Here is an 18,313-nt window from a genome sequence, read left to right on the forward strand (position 1 = left end):
GTTCATATTATTGTTCTGGACATCTTTCTACAGTTAAAAAATATAGTTGAATGATTGTTTTATAACTTTAGGTTCATGGAGATGCCAAAGATGATTGGTTATCTTGCAGGATGTAAAAGTAGTTACTAAAATCAAGAGTAAAGTAAACAAAACAGAAAGTAGCAATCATCACACAAATATTCCTCTCATAATTCTACACTATATACACCTTGTGGTAAAGGTGAAGTGTTGAAGGAATTGCCTTACAACTCTGTTCACTTCATTTCAATCAATGGAATAGTCTGTTCCTTTCTTTAAAAGTCCCGCCAAAGGTCAGGTCATCTAGGAAAACCCTTTGAAGCTCTGTGGGAGAGACAAGAAGGCCATATAATGCAGAGTGGACGATCCCCCCTGTATCCTTTCCTTTGTATAGCTATGTGGTGATTTGATCAGAACATACTGGATGGTGGGGAGAAGGTTGATTGTTTATTTCTGATGTGGTCTGACAAGAGTCTGCTATGTCATGTATACCTATATACAGGTCTGGACTGGGACTGAAAAACGTCCCGGAGACCGGCCCACGACCGTGTATTGTTATTATATATATATATTTGTTTTCATTATGACGCGCCCGTTTGACCGGTTGTTTGGAAATCTCCCGACGGCCAGTCCGACCCTGCCTATATATATAGATGTTCCTTACATGGAGACACTGCGTGTAAAGAGACATCTTTACGTTGGTCTGAGGTTTGGTTGAGATTTTGGTTGGAGAAATTGGATACCTACTACTTCGTAGGCATACATCAACAAACATATTTTGGTGGAGCTGTTCTTTAAACGGATGCCAGAATTTGGGTAGTAAAATTCCTCCATATTTGACATTTTAAACATCTCTACGGCGAGGTTGAAAACCTTCCTTGCAATTTAGTACACTGTCCACATGTTAACTACTGAAATACTTAAACCTATGATAATTTGATATGTCTCTTGAAATAGTTTATAGTATTGATTTTGTTGTGTTTTTATTTTCAGAAAAACTGCTGGTCCTAACAGTTGCCACACATGAGACAGATGGCTTTCGTCGTTTTATGCAGTCAGCAAACTATTTCAACTACACTGTTAAGGTAAATAAATCAATCTTTCCATTCCTTTATATGGAAACTTATTGTGTTTGCGGGCAGTCAGCTTGTTAGCTATGTTTATCTGGAGAACACTGACATTGCATTATTGGTACCTAGACAAAGCTACCAACCTTATACCTGCTATGTTCTGAATCTGTGAGATAACTACACCCCACCCATTTTAATAAGAGGAAAAAAATAAAGTGGCATTATGGCATAAAAGTCCCTTCAAATACATGCAAGTAGTGCTTTGTAAAACATCATTTTGAAATAAAATCCTATTTATTTTCTTATTTAACTAAATCGACTCATTTATATGTGTATTTACATTATTTATGTATTGATATGTTTATTTCTTCTTTTATTTATTTCAGGATTTCTTTCATAGCGATATGTATTCATAGCCGTATTTATGCATGTATGTATTTATTTAATATTGACTGAAATGGCATTCCATACCTTTGTGGCTAGACGTCAGTGACAAAGCAATACGATGTGTTCAGCTCTGGATAACATTTGTAAGGTTAATAAGTACAATTGACTGTTTTTCTGTAAAGGGATAATCACACAGCACCAACTGCAAAAGTGGTACGATCCTACAGATTGGTTTCTGATTGGCTGTCCATCATGTGACTCTTATCACAGGTGCTTGGGATGGGAGAGCCATGGAAGGGCGGGGACGTGGGTCGTTCCATTGGTGGGGGACAGAAAGTGAGACTACTGAAGAAAGCCATGGAGGCCTTGGCTGACCAGGAGAATCTGGTGGTGTTGTCTGTGGACAGGTAAGATGAAAATGAGTGAAAAGCTCTCTCATTGATTACATTTGATAGTTGCATGTTAATTATTAAGTTACCAAAAGGTATGATAATCACTTACAATCAAATAGATAGAAAATGCTTGAGGGGAGGATATCACAAAAAGGCAACTTATATATTGTAGTCCATGAGCTGGTTCTCTTTTCATCAAATGCTGTGTTATGTTTTATAAATATGTTCTGGAAGAAAAAGGTCCATATAGTAATGAGGAAAAAACTATACAATAATATTAAGATAAACCTATATTAATATTGCATTAATAGTGGATATTATAATGTAAGTTGTTAATTAAAGTAATATAAAGTAAGACTTCTTCTATCGATTAGAACTATTATGACTTTGATTAATCCTTAAATTTCTCATACAATGTCTGCCTTCAATGAATAGTGCACTTACATAACGTACCCCTACAAAGTAGTAAATGTATTCAGTTCAATGACTGTTATTCTCTAGGGATGTATGCACTTAGCTAAAAGGGTAAGAACTCTAATTTATCCATATTGCACCCAGATGTCCGCCAAATGAACTCCATTCATCCAAAACACTGCCGATTCAGTTACCAGGAAATTGGTAATCTACAGTATGCCTCACTAGACGTCTGTGCTGAAAGGTGAATTGCCGGTCAACTAATTAAATGGGCACACAATCATCCTCTCTAAGTTCTCAAAGAACAATAACAAACTGTGACATATTAGTAAAGTATGTCATTTACAGAAGCATCACATTTTCTCAGAGAAAAGGTCCTAACTCAAAATAATTTTGGACCACAGGTGTCTTTTGGTTCACCTTACTTTTTGAAACCATTCCAACAATAAAATGTTTTACCACAAACATTTTGTAGCGAGGTCGCTAAAACTGAAGAACCTACACTATAGCAGTTGGTTATTTTTTGATACGTGCCAAAACTAGATAATGTGTTAGAAAATGTTCACAGATTTTCATACGATTTGAAAAGTTTGCAGCTATCCAAATATCTTTGGGTCATTTTGTAAATTAAACATTAGATTTGGTATCTGATTGTAGGGCTGTGAAATTGAAGTAAGTGCTTTTATAATGGGTGTGTATGTTTGTGTGTGTGGCAAAACACTTCTAAGCCCTGTGTACATGTGTGAAAGATAGAAATAATTACACAACCTAATAAGTGTTTTAGAGATAAGCGTCATGCTGCAGAATGAAAGGTGTTACTGTTTATATCATGAAGTTACCCTCCCTTCATTTTCATGAAAAGTCCTTATTATAGAACTCTCTGAAGTGACAAGACTGCTTATTTGAAATGCAGGTATAGCTGAATTATGAGTTCTCGAGGCCTATGGAAAGGGTTGGTGAGTTTATTGAGTTAAGCATAATAACAACCTTAGTAATATAGTGAATGAGTTTTAAGACATGCAGGGAACCACATGTAGCCAACACTTGAATGGATACAGTATTCACAGTTTAGAGTACATTCTTCTTGCCATGTCTTGTGAATAGTGAATGATCATGGGTCAGACCTCAGAGCAAAATTATTTACCGTATTTTCCGGACTATAAGTCGCACTTTTTTTCATAGTTTTGCTGGTCCTGCGACTTGTAGTCAGGTGCGACTTATATATCAATATATATATAATTTAACATGTTTTTAAATGTTAATTCATACTGACTGACATGAACCAACGAGTTCAACAGATTCAGTGATGTGGAATGAGATCGCGAGTTTGGTGACCCTTACGAAAAAGAAGTATACTTCAAGTTTAATTTGTAAGTATACTTACAAAAAAAGTATACTATTATCATGGTACTTAAAGTATACTAGCAGTGTACTTATTTATATACCATTTTTGTAATAAGTAAACTGAATTGGCCCACTTTTTAGGTCATTTAGTACACTTTAAAGTACACTGATAGTGTATTTGAGGTTTAATTTTGAATACTGTTATGTAGCCTGTGTAGTGCACTTTTAGTTTATGAAGTATACTACCTAAAGTACTTCAAAGTATACCTTTGAATACTCTGAAGTAACCTGTGTAGTGCACTTTCAGTTCATGAAGTATACTTCCTAAAGTACCTCAAAGTATACTTAAGAATACTTTCAAGTGCACTTTCATATAATGTAAGTACTTAAAGAAGTAAACTTAATAAATGTCCATTTACTATGAATTACTAATATATTCAAATGTTTAGGGGTCCCTCAAAGGCCGCCGATTTTGCGTCACTTGACGAGAACGGGGGTCTTCGCCAAGTAACACTGCAGATTATTAGCTGAAAGAAGCTAATTACTGTGTATGCACTCATGTCAAAGAAATCGAGTAGCATGTACCTGCAGAGCCGGAGAGCTGCAGTTTCAGGACCGCCGGTCGAGGACCCTCGTTTTATCTGACAGTTATATCCTGAAACTGCAGCTCTCTGGGTCTCCGGCTCTGCAGGTTCATACCATGGAAGAAATCCAGCTCTTCTGATCAAACTTAACAGTCATTTAACTTATGGTTACAATGGTAAACCAGCACACCAATGACAATTATCACGCAACAAAACACTACATTCTAAGCAGACACATTTAAAAAACGAAATTCATGAAGTTACATTTGTATTTCGAACAAACGGCATGAACTTATCAGCAAATTTTAACATTATTTACCACCTTGCATCATTGGAATTGACCAGCCAATGAGCCATGCTATCTTCATTTTTCGTTATTTCGTTCTTCAGTCATTTTGACAACCTTCAAGTGCATAATGCAACCCTTCTGTCTGCTTCTTTTTCAAGTAGCTTTTTCGTTTTTTTCCATTAATACTCCAATTGATAATTATTAGTATAAAAGTATAGGGCTTCAAAATGTTTTGGCAGTAATTAAAGTTCCTGTAAAGTGGAATTGAAAACGAGTTTTGAGTTCACCACACCACAGAAGAATGTGTTATTAACTACCCATCCAAATTCGAATGAAAAAAACCCCACCGGCAAGCTTTGAAATCGTGAAAAAATCTCTGCTTGAGACTGGGGGGGCGTGTCGCATGAAGGAGCTGAACCTCCGCCCCTCGCTGGAAGGCGCCACCTCTTTCAAGTAGGCTACCTACGGACCCAGATAATGGACGCTACATCAAGCCTAACAAAACAGTATAGAATTTGAATTTATTTGTTCAATGAGTGAAACATACAGATGCATATAAATAAAATGTTCCCCTGAGCTGTAACACAGGAGTAAAAATTGACACCAGACAACAGCAGACAGTGAGCTCTCCAACTACTTCTAGCACATTAACCATTTCAAGCCCTCTGTGACATGCTTGCGTGTAAAAAGGGCTATACAAATAAATGTTGATTTCACCAAAATACCATCATTCTACACCGAGTAGACTAATATCAAGTTAGCGGTTTGAACTAAGTTATCTAGTATAATTATAACAAGCACACAGAAATGAGTGATGAACTGCTGGCGGCGGTGGATGGTCCAGGTGCGACCCGAGGATGAACGGCCGGGAGGGCGATGCTCGGTACAGCTCCGCGCTGCAAGAGAAGCCGTGTGTCCCTGAACCCCGTCTGTCTCTGGTCCATGTTAAAACTATCCGCCGTGAAATGGTCAGTGCAGAGGCGACTGTTGGAGTTTATCCGAAGCTTTCCATGAGCGTGGCGCTTCACAAAATCTATCCACCTATTTTTCCTTTCAACGCAGTTGGAGAACGGAGTTACTGAGAAGAACACCCAGGGCTTGGTTTACACTGATCGAAAATTCTAGCCACTGGGGGACCAAAGGCAGGCTAGGGGAACTCATATTAATGTTAAATAACCTCCTAAAGTGAAGTTTTCATGTCATGTCACCTTTAATATTGAATCAACGTTGAAATCACAACGCAAAATCAACGCAATATTAATGGTATTTCCACCAATATTACTATTGAAACAACGTTGTAGTCATAACCTAACTACAGATCAACATGACTTCAATGTTATTTAAATCGATATTAAACCACAGAAAAAGTTACTTAATAATAGGTAAAAATGTCCTGCTTACAGCCAGGATGTTATGATGGCTATCCTACACATTAGGCTTATGTGATATGTAAATGAAAAAAGACAATGTATATTAGTACAAATATTAATTTGTTTAAAAACAAACAAAAAAAATATTTACTCCTGCTCTGTTTGGCATCCAGCCCCACCCATCCTGTCTGGGGCATAGCGAAGCCATTTTTGTGCAGCCTGGGCAAATGCAAATTCTGATATCCCTGTCCCCATTTGCTGAGTCAGGGCATCTAAAACAGAAAACATACAAACAAAAACAAAGTTATACCTTTCAGTTGTGAATTTTTATGCTGATGAATATGTTCTCTGTGTAATCAACTCTGCAGTAACTTTCTGTCTACTAAACTATCAAATCTTAAATATGCAGTGGATTAAATCTGTTGGAAATGTACCCATTGTTGCCAGGTCCACGGTTTTCCCGCGGAATTGGGCTACTTTTAAAGTGTTGCCGGGTTGAATTTTTGGTCCGCTGGTTCGAGTAGACCTATTTTGCATGCAAATTAAATGAATATCTTTAAATAGAAATCCATATTTTAATAATGTATTTATACCCAAATCCTACCAAAATGACTCCAGATCAGCACGTACACACATTTTATTGGCCTTTGGGGTGGTTTTGTCACACAGAATTCCAGAATTCTTCTCATTCATTCCCTGAAACGTTTGGCATGTGCTTTGGCATGTGCTTTGGCATGAAGAAGAATGTCCACTGTTTGCATTTAGGTTTCTATCTACCTTGCCTTTCAGGGCAGTAAGGGCCTAGTTCCTAAGTGTGGCTGTCATATGTTAGATAGATTACATGAGCTAGAAGTGGATGAGGAGAGGAAGGATATACCTGTTGAAAAATATATACTGTATTTTCGGAAATAAAACCGCGGTTTATCACCCGATTTTACATTTTTCTTGTGGTGGTGGTGCGCTCTATATTTCGAAGCGGCTTATAGAACTTTTTTATAACAAAACAACAGTAGAAACAGTTTTTCGTGAATGCTATTTAACCCGTTAAGGAGTAGCCTAGCGTTGCACATATATGATCGTTCGAATGCGGGTCTCACAGCGTAATGTCGCATATATGCGCAGCCGGTGAAGCCACCTCCCTGAAATTAGTTTTTGCAGGTTGGGATGTCTGCTATATGGAAGCCCATTTTCGCCAGTAAAAAAAAAAAAAGATGACAAATTAAGCCATAATTATGAGATACTGAGTCGAAATTATGAGATACGTAAGTCATAATTATGAGATACTATGTCAATGAGATACTAAGTCATAATTATGAGATACAGTGCGTGTCCACTACAGCGGAGTGGGCGGCGCGGAGCCCAATCAAGCACATAACGTGACAACAAGAAAAATTAATTATGACCTGCAAACTCACCTTATTAGAAAGCCGCACACTCAGTATAAAGTTTGGTAGGCAGTATGTGTCGCATTATGATGACGTAGCCTATATTCGTCACACACTTTTTGATGCCGTTTGGTTTGAAGGCGTTTTGTCTGAGAATGACAAAGGTTTTTCTGAGACTGAAGCCGTTTCACCTTAGCCTGGCTCTGCCCTCCTACGTACTTCCGCTCAATTTTATTTTTGCTTCTGTACATAGGTCTGGCCATGAGGTACGTAATTCAGATTTTTCAGGTTGATTTTCTACCGGCGAATCAGCGAACAGAGGGAGTGGCTGAGAACGATGACGTTGATGTCGTGCGCTAGTTTGTGTTGTAGTTCCGTAATGGCGGCGGAGAAAGATGCGAGCAAAGCCATTCGGTCCGTTGTGGCAATGCTGCCATATCCAACAGCTAAAGCCGGAGAAAGAACAAGTTTTTCTGAGTTTTGTTGGTGGCCTTAATGTTGTGGCCCTCCTCCCCACGGGGTTCTGGAACAGTTTGATTTTCCAGCTATGGCAGCTAGCTCTGTTACAGTAGTGGTGAACGAATTGGCTAAGGCGAATGCTAGCGATTGGTTATGGCAGATCAGAGTGGCTCTGGGCAGATCCAATAGTTTTAAACTTCAACAGAGTACCCGCCTACAAGGAAGTCAACGCTTGTCAATGGAGCGAGGCCAGACTCTCTGTGCAAATGCAATGTACGAGAGTCTGGTTAGGACCAGGCTAGTTTCACCTGAGTCTGACGCCTTTTTGTTTGAGAATGGGAACTGAGTCTGAGATCTGAGGATGTCCTAAAATGAACAACGTACCCTGGTGTGTTTTTATACTTTAAATTCAGTCTCGTCACATTACGACGTTAAAAAACGCTGTAGTTAGTACCTCATAATTATGACTTACGTATCTCATAATTATGACTTACCCTACGTATCTCATAATTATGACTTACGTATCTCATAATTTCGACTTAGTATCTCATAATTATGACTTAATTTGTCATCTTTTTTTTTTTACTGGCGGAAATGGGCTTCCATAGGCCTACTGGTAGCATGTTAGTTGCATTGCTACCAGTATTATGCTAGCTAACTTAGCCCGGAAGCTAACTAAAGCTAGCTAGCTACCGTTTCGGAAAAATAATTTACGCTTTGGGGACCGTCGGAAATATGTAGAACTCACGTGTCTAACGGTAAATATTAGTTCATTCACGGGCAATAGAAAACATACATTACGCACTTAGGTTAGCTAGCTACTTACTTTCGTTTTTGAAGTGTTACACAACGGCATGCTGTAGGCTACTGCCTATACTCGTGCATTGCTTGGTATCATTGTTCCCGTATCAAGTGCGGCATATATTCCAGTGCGGTTTATACTCAGATTTACAAACACAAAGCTCCCATTCTGGTGGGGTGCAGTTTATAGAAAATGCGGCGTATTTTCCAAAAAATACGGTAGTAAAAACTGATGTATTTCTCTCTCATTCCCTATCTATCTGTGTGGCTCTCTTTGTGTTTAGCTATGATCTTATCTTCGCCGGGGGACCTGATGAGATCCTCAGAAAGTTCCAGCAGGCCAATCACAAAGTTCTGTTTGCTGCCGAGGGGCTGGTCTGGCCCGATAAGCGTCTGGTGGACAAGTACCCCTCGGTCCGCAGTGGGAAACGTTTCCTCAATTCAGGAGGTAGGTTACTGATGTACTATACAGTAGTCACATCTAGATTGGGGGAAACTGTGTTTATTTGGTTCGTTTTGACCAGCTGTCACACAAAACATTTTTATTTTATTTTATGAAGGTTCACAAGGTAGTTTGTGACTGCTCAAGCCACAGCATTATAACATTTAAGCCTCAAAGGAAGTACGTTTAGTTTCTTTGTAACCATTCTCCATAGAGAACTTGCATTGCCAAAATTCACTAAATAACTTAACGTGGCCCTTGAATCTATTGCCTTTAAATGCAGCTGTCTATAAAACATGCCTTCTCATATGAGGTGTGACAATATCAGTATTTATGTTGATGAGGAACAGAAGATGTGTAGCTCTTTTGCTTATAACACGAAAACTATAGTGTTAAGTAAACAGATTGGCCGTGTGAACAGTCACCTTGGCATTTCCTTAAGAAAAGTAGCTGAATGGTGTATTTACACGCAGCAGTCCACTCAAGTTGGTTGCATTGTTTAACTGGTGTAAGAACAGTACAGTCGTTATTCCACCAGCTATTCTGGAATGGGTGAATTACTGCCTTCCCTGAGTTGCTCTGTGGTGCTCTCCCAAGGCGTACCTAAAGTCAGCTCTGCTCTTGTCAAGCGACCGACTGAGCAACGGTCCCTCTGTTTATTTGTCTTGGTTCTCTAGTGTTCCACAGTTTGCAAAAATACTAGGGCTTTGTTTATGTCACTGCGAGACTCCCACCAAAATTACCTAGTGGACCATTGCTGTATGTTTTATTTGGACATGGGCTAAAGAGGACATTGAGAGGACAGTTGACCCCATCATTTAGGGATTGGAGTGTGTCTGAGTGTGTGTGTGTGTGTCCATTACTCAGTGGGCTGACAGGGTAAGGGGTCAAGAAGAAAGCCATGCAGAAATCTTGTGAATGAGAACCATATGGACTAATGTGCTTCCATCTTTGAAAAGTCAAGCCATTCTCAAATCACAATGTTCAAGCTACTCTCAGTGTTTCAACTCACAGTATGCATGAATGACTGCTGAAACAGGTTCCTTCCGCCTATTGTTCTCCATTTGCTGTCTACTTTAAAAAGCTTACTGATTTCCCTCTTCTTTTTGTATGTGAACTTGTATACAGTAGTTTGCTTTGGAATAGTAACTAAACAATATACTGCTTGATTTAAATCTTTTTTTTTTGTATGATGACAAATTCTGAATCCAGATTAAAAGTCATAATGAACTCAGATACTGTCCCATTCACTCCCCTGTATGATGATGACACACTGGTTTTCAACATAATCATTATATAAGTGGGAAGGTGAAAGGCAAAAGTAGGAAGGTGAAGGTACTTCCAGAAGGTACTTCCAGACCTTTTTTCTGTAATGCCATTTGGTCTTTCATATCTGTTCAGCTTGTGTTTACAGTGTCTGAGGCTTGCTTAATGATGGGACCCAAAACGGTATAGTCCAGCAACATATCCAAAGCCTGCAATTTTCAACTGTGGTCAATACGCTTGAGCAAGAGAAAGAAAAACGTTTGGAAAAAGATGGGTTTGCCATGGCTACAAGTAAAGCTAGGGGAGCACAGTACTAGCGCCATATTTTTTACCTCTTCAGACAGGAAATCCGAAAGAGAGATTGAGGAGCGTGAAAGTTGACAAGACAACAATTCCATCACCAGATGCTGTACTCTAAGAACATGTCATACAGTACATATGTCTTTGACAGCTGAAAACCCTTTAGCCACAGTGACAGTAAGCCCCCATCTTTAGAGGCTACTAGCTCTCCTTTGTTCCTCTCTCCATGCTACCTGTGGTTTGTGGCCATGAGAGCTCTATAGCCTGTGCTTGTTTATAGAGATTTCTGCCAGAATTCTCACTTTGTGGACAGTCCTTGGACCATTGCTATACTGACATTTTAAGTTGGTGGGTACTTACATTTTTTTTCCCTTGCAAACGTAATTGATACTAAGGGTCTATCACAGTTGTAGCCAAGTACCCCAGCAAAATGGCCCTATGCTACACCCTATACTTTCTTTTATAGAGTTGAATGTGTTAACCCCGTCTGGTTTGACTCTGCAGGCATTATGGGCTATGCCCCCTATGTGAACAAAGTTGTCAAGCAGTGGGACCTTCATGACAACGATGACGACCAGCTGTTCTACACCAAAATATACCTGGACCTCTCACAAAGGGTTAGTGTGGATGAAATTGCATAGAGGCATAATTACATTTGGTTTAAAACGTGCCTGATGGGCACCATCCGGTGTGACAGCCTAGTTAAACTCATAACCCCAACCACAAGTCCTCATAAAATGGTTGAAAACACATCACACCCTCGAAAACAAACAAACAGCAAAAAATATCCTGAAAGGCAGAGTCTGCGAGACAATTCCATCTCTCTGCTTTCTTCTGTGTGTTTCAGAATAGCTTGAATATGACTTTGGACCACAAGTGTCAGATTTTCCAGAACCTAAATGGAGCAATCGGTGAGCCTTTTTTTTAAATCTTAACACATGAACTGATCTTTAATTCAAATACTGTAATATACATCTCCCATGACTTGATACTTGAAGCCAATTGAGTCAGTGACAAATACTTCATTTAAAGAAATGTCAAACTACAAATACATCAGCATTCGCCTAAGTCTACATGTCTAGAAGAAGATTTTGTAGAATGACGGGTACAAAGTTGATTATAGGTTTCTAAATTTACTCTCCTAAGTCTTATGAACTCTGTGAACTTAGGACTGCATGGTTATAATGCAGTGCGTTGCCCTGACATGAACTCTCTTCTTTTTTTCTGGCAGATGAGGTTCTTCTCAAGTTTGGAACTGAGAGAGTGCGTGTGAGGAACTCAGTGTACGACACTCTACCAGTTGTTGTCCATGGCAACGGGAACACTAAAGTGAGTAGAAAATTGTCCTCTTTATGCATACCTTTTAGCATTGCTGATCAGTAGACCTTCTAACTCAGTAGACTCTCTAACTCTCTAACTCGGCTGTATCCTGACTTTGGAAAATAGAAATTAGACTGTAGGTTCTTAACATAGAAGATGTTTAAATCTGAGGGATTAGACCAATCATGCCTTCATCATTTGCAATGAATGGTTTTAATTTCAATTTCCATTTCAGTCCATTTTCTCAAAACTTTCTCTTCAGGATTTCTGAAAAACATTACTCAACATTCACTTGTTCATTATGTTTCACTGTTGCTTGGTTATTAAATCAGGAAGAGCACTCACATACTTAAGAAGAAATACATGTTTCTGCAGGTAGCAAGAGCCTTCATTTTAAAATAGTTGAAGTGTATGAAGAGGCATGCTATTCTATGGAATATGACTGTTCCAGAATTCCTTAGAAGTTAGTTGATTTTAGATTTTGGGAAGCAGTTCGGGAGGGCTCTGAAGTAATTTTACTAGAATCCATTATGGGCTGTCTCTGGGTGCCGGGAAAGAATGCAGTGGAGAGGCTGGGCTGTATCACTTTCACTCCCACACTCCCTGCCTCCCTCTACACCCCCCCTGAACCATCCAGCAAGGCCAAGTAGGATGCTTTTGAGATAGAGTCATACTTCTAAAAAAAAAAGTTTTTCTTTCCCCCCTCCTTCTTTCCAACCTCACTGGTGCCCGTCTCTGCTTTACTCTTTCCATGCCCAACACACTTATGTTCTCACACATTTGCATGCAGATGAACCCCCTTGGCAAGGAGGCCATTAATCAGACAGGCAACAAAGAGACAAAAGATAACCCTGAAGGATCTGCAAAACTCCACAGCGGAGATTAAGGTGTCTGTCCATAAAACCACATTAAGCCGAACACTCCACAGAGCTGGGCTAAGGTTGAGTGGTCAGAAAAAAGCCATTGCTTAAAGAAAAAAACGATGCAAACATGTTTCGTGTTTGCCAAAAGGCTTGTGGGTGACTCCCCAAACATATGGAAGTTACTCTTGTCGGATGAGAAATACAGTTTTTTTGCCATCAAGAAAAATCCTATGTATGGCGCAAACTCAACACCTCACATCACCCAGAGAACACCATCCACACAGTATAGCATGTGGTGGCAGTATAATGCTGTGGATATGTTTTTCATCAGCAGGGACTGGCAAACTGGTCATATTTAAAGGAATGATGGATGGCACTAGATACAGGGAAATTCTTGAGGGAACCTGTTTCGGTCTTCCAGAGATTGGTACAGAGGTTCACCTTCCAGCAGGACAATGACCTTAAGCATACTGCTAAAGCAACACTTGAGTGGTTTAAGGGGAAATCAGAATTCGGTTTATTCGCCATGTATGTTATACAAACACGGAATTTACTGTGGCAGGGAGGTGCAAAACACTAAACATATACAGATCTTAAATTAAGTAAAAGTACAACATTTTAACTATTTCTAAGAACTAAACAATCTAAGAATACAACAATTTAAATATAAAATAAAATCTATATAAAAATAAGATTAATGAACAGCGTGAATGGTCAACATTTAAATGTAATCGAATGGCCTAGTCAAAGCCCAGACCAACATCAATCTTATTGAGAATCTGTGGTATGACCTAAATATTGTTGTACCCCAGTGGAACCCATACAATTTGAAGGAGCTACAGCAGTTTTGCCTTGAAAAATTTACAGAAATCCAAGTGTCTAGATGTGCAAAGCTTATAGATACATACCCCAATAGACTTTCAGCTGTAATTGCTGCAAGTCTCTACAACGTATTGACATTGTGGGGTTGAATGGTTATGCATACTCACGTCTTCTTTTTTTTCCCATCTTCAAAGTGGTAGGCATGTTGTGTAAATCAAATGATACAAACCCCCCAGAAATTCATTTAAATTCCCTGTTGTAAGGCAACAACATAGGAAAAATGACAATGACAAAATGACTCAATACTTTTGCAATACACTATCCATTTTCACACATCGCATTGTAATGTACTATTGTCCATAAACGGAGAAGAAACAGTGTATTATGATCGGAAGGAAGACAGTTTGGCTTTGGTTCCTTCTTTTCAATAGGAAGGATTGCGAGTGTAGGGAATGCTAATTCTCTGTAGTCATGTCACACCCCATCACCACTCCTTCACACACCTTTGGAGGATTACCATCCTAGACAAGGGTCCCCTAATCTGGGATAACAATAACAGTCTCACAGCCTGAATTTGGAATACATTTAAGGGTATAGCAAGCATTTAAGGTTTGTTGAATATGGAAGCCATGTGTAATGTGGCTTTATGTCATCAGACTGTGCTGGACTGAGGACCCCCCAGCCCCCGCTCTCCCCTAGTTTTGGATTCCAGTAATCACGTAACCACAAACAGTGAGAGGTGCGGTGTGTGCCGAAATTGAAAAAAGAGCGTTCAAGAGTGTCTGTTGTGTATTAGCTGCCAGAGGGCTTGGTGTTCTTCCAAGACAAGTCTTAAAAGTAGCGCTGTAGTTGAATAGTTCCATCATGTCGCTTTGGCTCCCTCCTATGTGTGAGTGCTCAGGATTTTCAGCATTTTATGAGCATTGACAAATAAATACAAAATTGAATCACCTAAACACAGATAGATCAGATAATATTGCGTGGAAATTTAACATAGGTCATTAAAGGTGACATGACATGACATGAAAACTTCACTTTAGGAGGTTATTTAACATTAATATGAGTTCCCCTAGCCTGCCTTTGCTCCCCCAGTGGCTAGAATTTTCGATAGGTGTAAACCAAGCCCTGGGTGTTCTTCTCCGCCTTTGAGAAAATGAAGGCTCAATTGCTCTGTTTGAAAATCTCCTCTTTGTGACGTCACAAGGAGAAAGGTTACCTCCCCTCTCTGCTTTGCCCGCCCAGAGAATCTGGCCCGCCCATAAGAAACTGAGCTACGACTGTGCAAGTGTTTTTATCCTCGAGAGACATCATGGCTTGCAAACGAACGAAGCATTACATTTGCTCAGTTTGGATGTACAAAGGAAAACAAAAATCTTTTTACAGTTCCTTCATCCATTCATTACTTTTCCTCTACCCAGAACCAATGCACTTAAGAAAACAGTAATGTACAGAGCCATTGCATACTGGAATGTGCTCCCCTCATATGTGACTCTAACACAAAATAAATGTGATTTCAAAAGGAAACTTAAGGCAGCTATAATTAGAAAGGAAATTATAGTAGATTAGATTATTATTTTAGGTATTTAAGGGATTTCAGGTATTATTTTACTTTTAATGTAAATGTTGTTTTCTAAGTCTGTGTTTTTGTGATAATTGATCATGCTGTACTGCATTTTATGTATTTATATTGTATTGTAATATGTTTTGCCTGGACCCCAGGAAGAATAGTCTCCACCATGGTGTAGACTAATGGGGATCCTTAATAAATAAATAAATCCGAGCCTCTGAAGTCTTAATGTGTCTTAATTTTATTTTCTCTGGAAATGCGCCTACACAACTTCTGTTGTAGGCGCATTTGTTTTGTATGTCTGCGCCAAACACTTCAGCCACGACTGTTTCTTCAATTTGAGCTAATACAAAACTGGCCTTGCTGAAATTAAATTCTGGATCAGTACTAACTCTCCTTCTTCCAGCTACTAACCTCGGACAAGTAAGTTAACTAACGCTATATCATTTTGTAGCTTTACTGTATATGGTTACCTAGCTTGCTACCCTTAGAATGTGGCTGTAACATTAGCTCTGCAGCTAACAGCTGAGTTACTGTCACTAATGGAAAGGTAGATAGCATCAAGTATGTGTGTGAATACACATGCTGTAACGTGAGTGTTGTACACTTCTTTGTTATTTGGATAACCGTTCTGCTGTTGGTGTTATGGCGCGCGCGATATCCGCCTTTCCCCTCATTGAAATGACTGAATGTGTACCTCTGCAAACCAAGGTTATCAGATGAGAATGGGCAAATTCGAGGCATCTTACAGCAACGGGGCTACAGCCATTGCGATACATCCATTGTAAACATTAGCGCATGGTGCCGCCCCTCCGCTCCTCATTAGCATTTAAAGCTACAGACACCAAAACAGCGCGTTCTGAGGAAAGCTCCTTGTGGGACTGCTAGTAGTGGCTGTAATTCTGCACCAAGGCTGAATTTCGGGAAAGAGACTTCTGATACAGTATTAGGGGACCACTAAGGCCTATATAAAAGCATCCAAAAACAGCATGTCACCTTTAAATCCTGTCAGATTACACCTAATCCAAGATCAGAAGAAATTCAAAATTCTTGACTAGATCCCAGATTGGTGAACTCTTAACCGGGTTTAAAAATCTTGCTTGCTAAATAATGCCCAGTTATGGACACGCTGATTCTTCACAGTATGTGGAAATAGATGGCCAGACTTGAGAGAGAGAGAGAGAGAGAGAGAGAGAGAGAGAGAGAGAGAGAGAGAGAGAGAGAATAATTACAGTCCAGTTATTCATCTTAGATTTAAAAGAGGGGGATGTTTATGGTTTTCTGCTCTTTAGTTTGAACTGTGAGTGTCCTCCTGACTAGCCTCCCCACATCCTTATGGTAAATCAAAACTAGATGACGTAGGACAAGCGCTATAACTGAACTTTCCCTGTACACTGCAGTCATCTAATGCTAAACTTTAGTACAGTGAACTCAAATCACAACTAAAAGTAATTACTGGGTGTAACATGATTGAATAAGAATAATAATTATTAATCAACTTTTTAGTGTTTTTTCTTTGACATATCCTTTCCTATTTTTTCTCTTTTGCAGATGTATTTGAACTATTTAGCCAACTATATCCCCAATGCCTGGAACTATGAAAAGGGCTGTGGTATCTGTGACCACAACATGGTGGACATGTCTCAACTCAAAGTGAGTCCCCTACATGTTTCCTCCCCTTTGAAATGTGTTATTTGCTTGGAAAAGTCTGTCACTCACTCATCATACATTTCCAAACAAACACCGGGGTAGCCCATCCATCTCTCCATGGCACAGCAGTGCCAGACTGAGCTAGACGAGCTCCGCCTGTGCTGTTTCAACAAATGAGATAAGCCAGAACCCCATGTGCTTGTGCACTCCCTATCCAACAATAACAGGCCAAGGGCTCTCTTGGTCCCTACAGACCCTTATTAAAACAACATAAGTGCCCGGGGAGCCTTTCTATGGAAGAGGAAACAGTGCTATGCTGTGGTGCAGGATATGGCTTTTAGGGTTTTTGGTAAGGTTCACTTAAAGGGGTGTCACTGTCAACCAGCCTGCTTTTTAGTGGGCTTCTCAATGTGGGCTGTATCTACCATGGGTTACGATACAGTGGTTGCCCCTGAATTTGTCATTGAGTTCAGCCAAGTCTGGTGACGGTTGCTCAGAGGCCTAACAGCATGCAGCATTTGTGCCTCTGGGGTTGCCTGTCAGAAGTTGTGTGTGTTCTGTTGTTCTCCCTCTCCTCTTTATGGCTTTGATACTTTGTGCTTTGCAAACGTCTGAACATGTATGAAGTTGCATGGTAGAGCAGAACAATATACTTATTAGTTCTGATCTAATTCAAGTCCAAAATACCTACCAGCTTTGACCCATCTCTCTCTCGCTCTCTCTCTCTCTCTTTCCCCTTAGATAGGACATGGAAATTGAACACTGTACTGTAGAAAGAGGAACATCTGACTTCACAGTCAAGGGGATGACTAATCGTTTTCATCTTTCAGAAAGCACACCAAAAACTCAGGAGGTGTTCCTTTTTGCCTCTTTTTGCCCTCTGCGTCTTATGAATGGAAGTGATTCAGTAGTCTATCTGGAACACATTCAATACAAACTGCACAAAATAAATGGCATCTGTGTGAAATGTCCATGAGCTGTCCTCAATGACCCTCTTCTATGGACGGAGTGAATACCAGAAGAGCCTGCATCTCAGCTGCTTGATAATAGCGGGGGTATTAAAAACCGGGGATGGAATATTTCGCACTGCTATGTCATTGAGAAGTAGCTTTTCTGAATTCGGGAAAGGGTTGCAGTTTGGGTGTTTGTGTGTGCGCAATTGAAGGCTTCCAACAGGGTGGGTAGAACCAGAACACTGTGCTTGCTGTATCCAGGGCCTGAAATGGTGAAAAAAGGGAGAAAAAGGATAAGGTAGGGTCACAGTCTGTCTTGCCTGTTGCTCTCTGTGGTTTTGGGCCTGAGTACAACCTACAGTATGCCATCCCTTTACGATTCAGACTCCATTCTAAACCTCTCTTTCTTCCTCTTTCCTTTGTCATAAACGTCTGTCTTTGGGATCATGCACGTTGGCGTCATCCTTCCTCTCTTTCATTCCCTCTCTCCTTTCTTTTCTTTCCACCCTCCTTCTCTCCTTTGCGGGAAAAGTTGAGAGGCCCCGCTGGCTTGATCCCCCCTTCATTCTCAGGAACATGGAGTCATTGCGGAACTCGCAAATGAGATGGTTGGACCC

General features: G+C 39.9%; 2 protein-coding genes across 3 annotated transcripts in view; one reads left to right on the forward strand and one right to left on the reverse strand.

Moving 5' to 3' along the window:
- cpb1 (carboxypeptidase B1 (tissue)) overlaps positions 1 to 18,313 on the reverse strand; it is a 490,881-nt gene that overhangs the window by 329,815 nt on the left and 142,753 nt on the right. The window lies entirely within an intron of this gene.
- The window catches only part of plod2 (procollagen-lysine, 2-oxoglutarate 5-dioxygenase 2), a 36,189-nt gene that overhangs the window by 8,889 nt on the left and 8,987 nt on the right, over positions 1 to 18,313 (forward strand). For both annotated transcript variants that reach the window (XM_062479033.1, XM_062479034.1), the window contains exons 2-8: positions 1,012 to 1,103; positions 1,746 to 1,882; positions 8,798 to 8,961; positions 11,026 to 11,138; positions 11,369 to 11,432; positions 11,753 to 11,850; positions 16,645 to 16,746. In XM_062479033.1, coding sequence (XP_062335017.1) covers positions 1,012 to 1,103; positions 1,746 to 1,882; positions 8,798 to 8,961; positions 11,026 to 11,138; positions 11,369 to 11,432; positions 11,753 to 11,850; positions 16,645 to 16,746 — 770 coding nt within the window. The remainder of the gene's footprint in view (positions 1 to 1,011; positions 1,104 to 1,745; positions 1,883 to 8,797; positions 8,962 to 11,025; positions 11,139 to 11,368; positions 11,433 to 11,752; positions 11,851 to 16,644; positions 16,747 to 18,313) is intronic.

Source organism: Osmerus eperlanus, chromosome 15 (genome assembly GCF_963692335.1).
Source record: "Osmerus eperlanus chromosome 15, fOsmEpe2.1, whole genome shotgun sequence".
Classification (NCBI taxonomy): Eukaryota; Metazoa; Chordata; class Actinopteri; order Osmeriformes; family Osmeridae; genus Osmerus; species Osmerus eperlanus.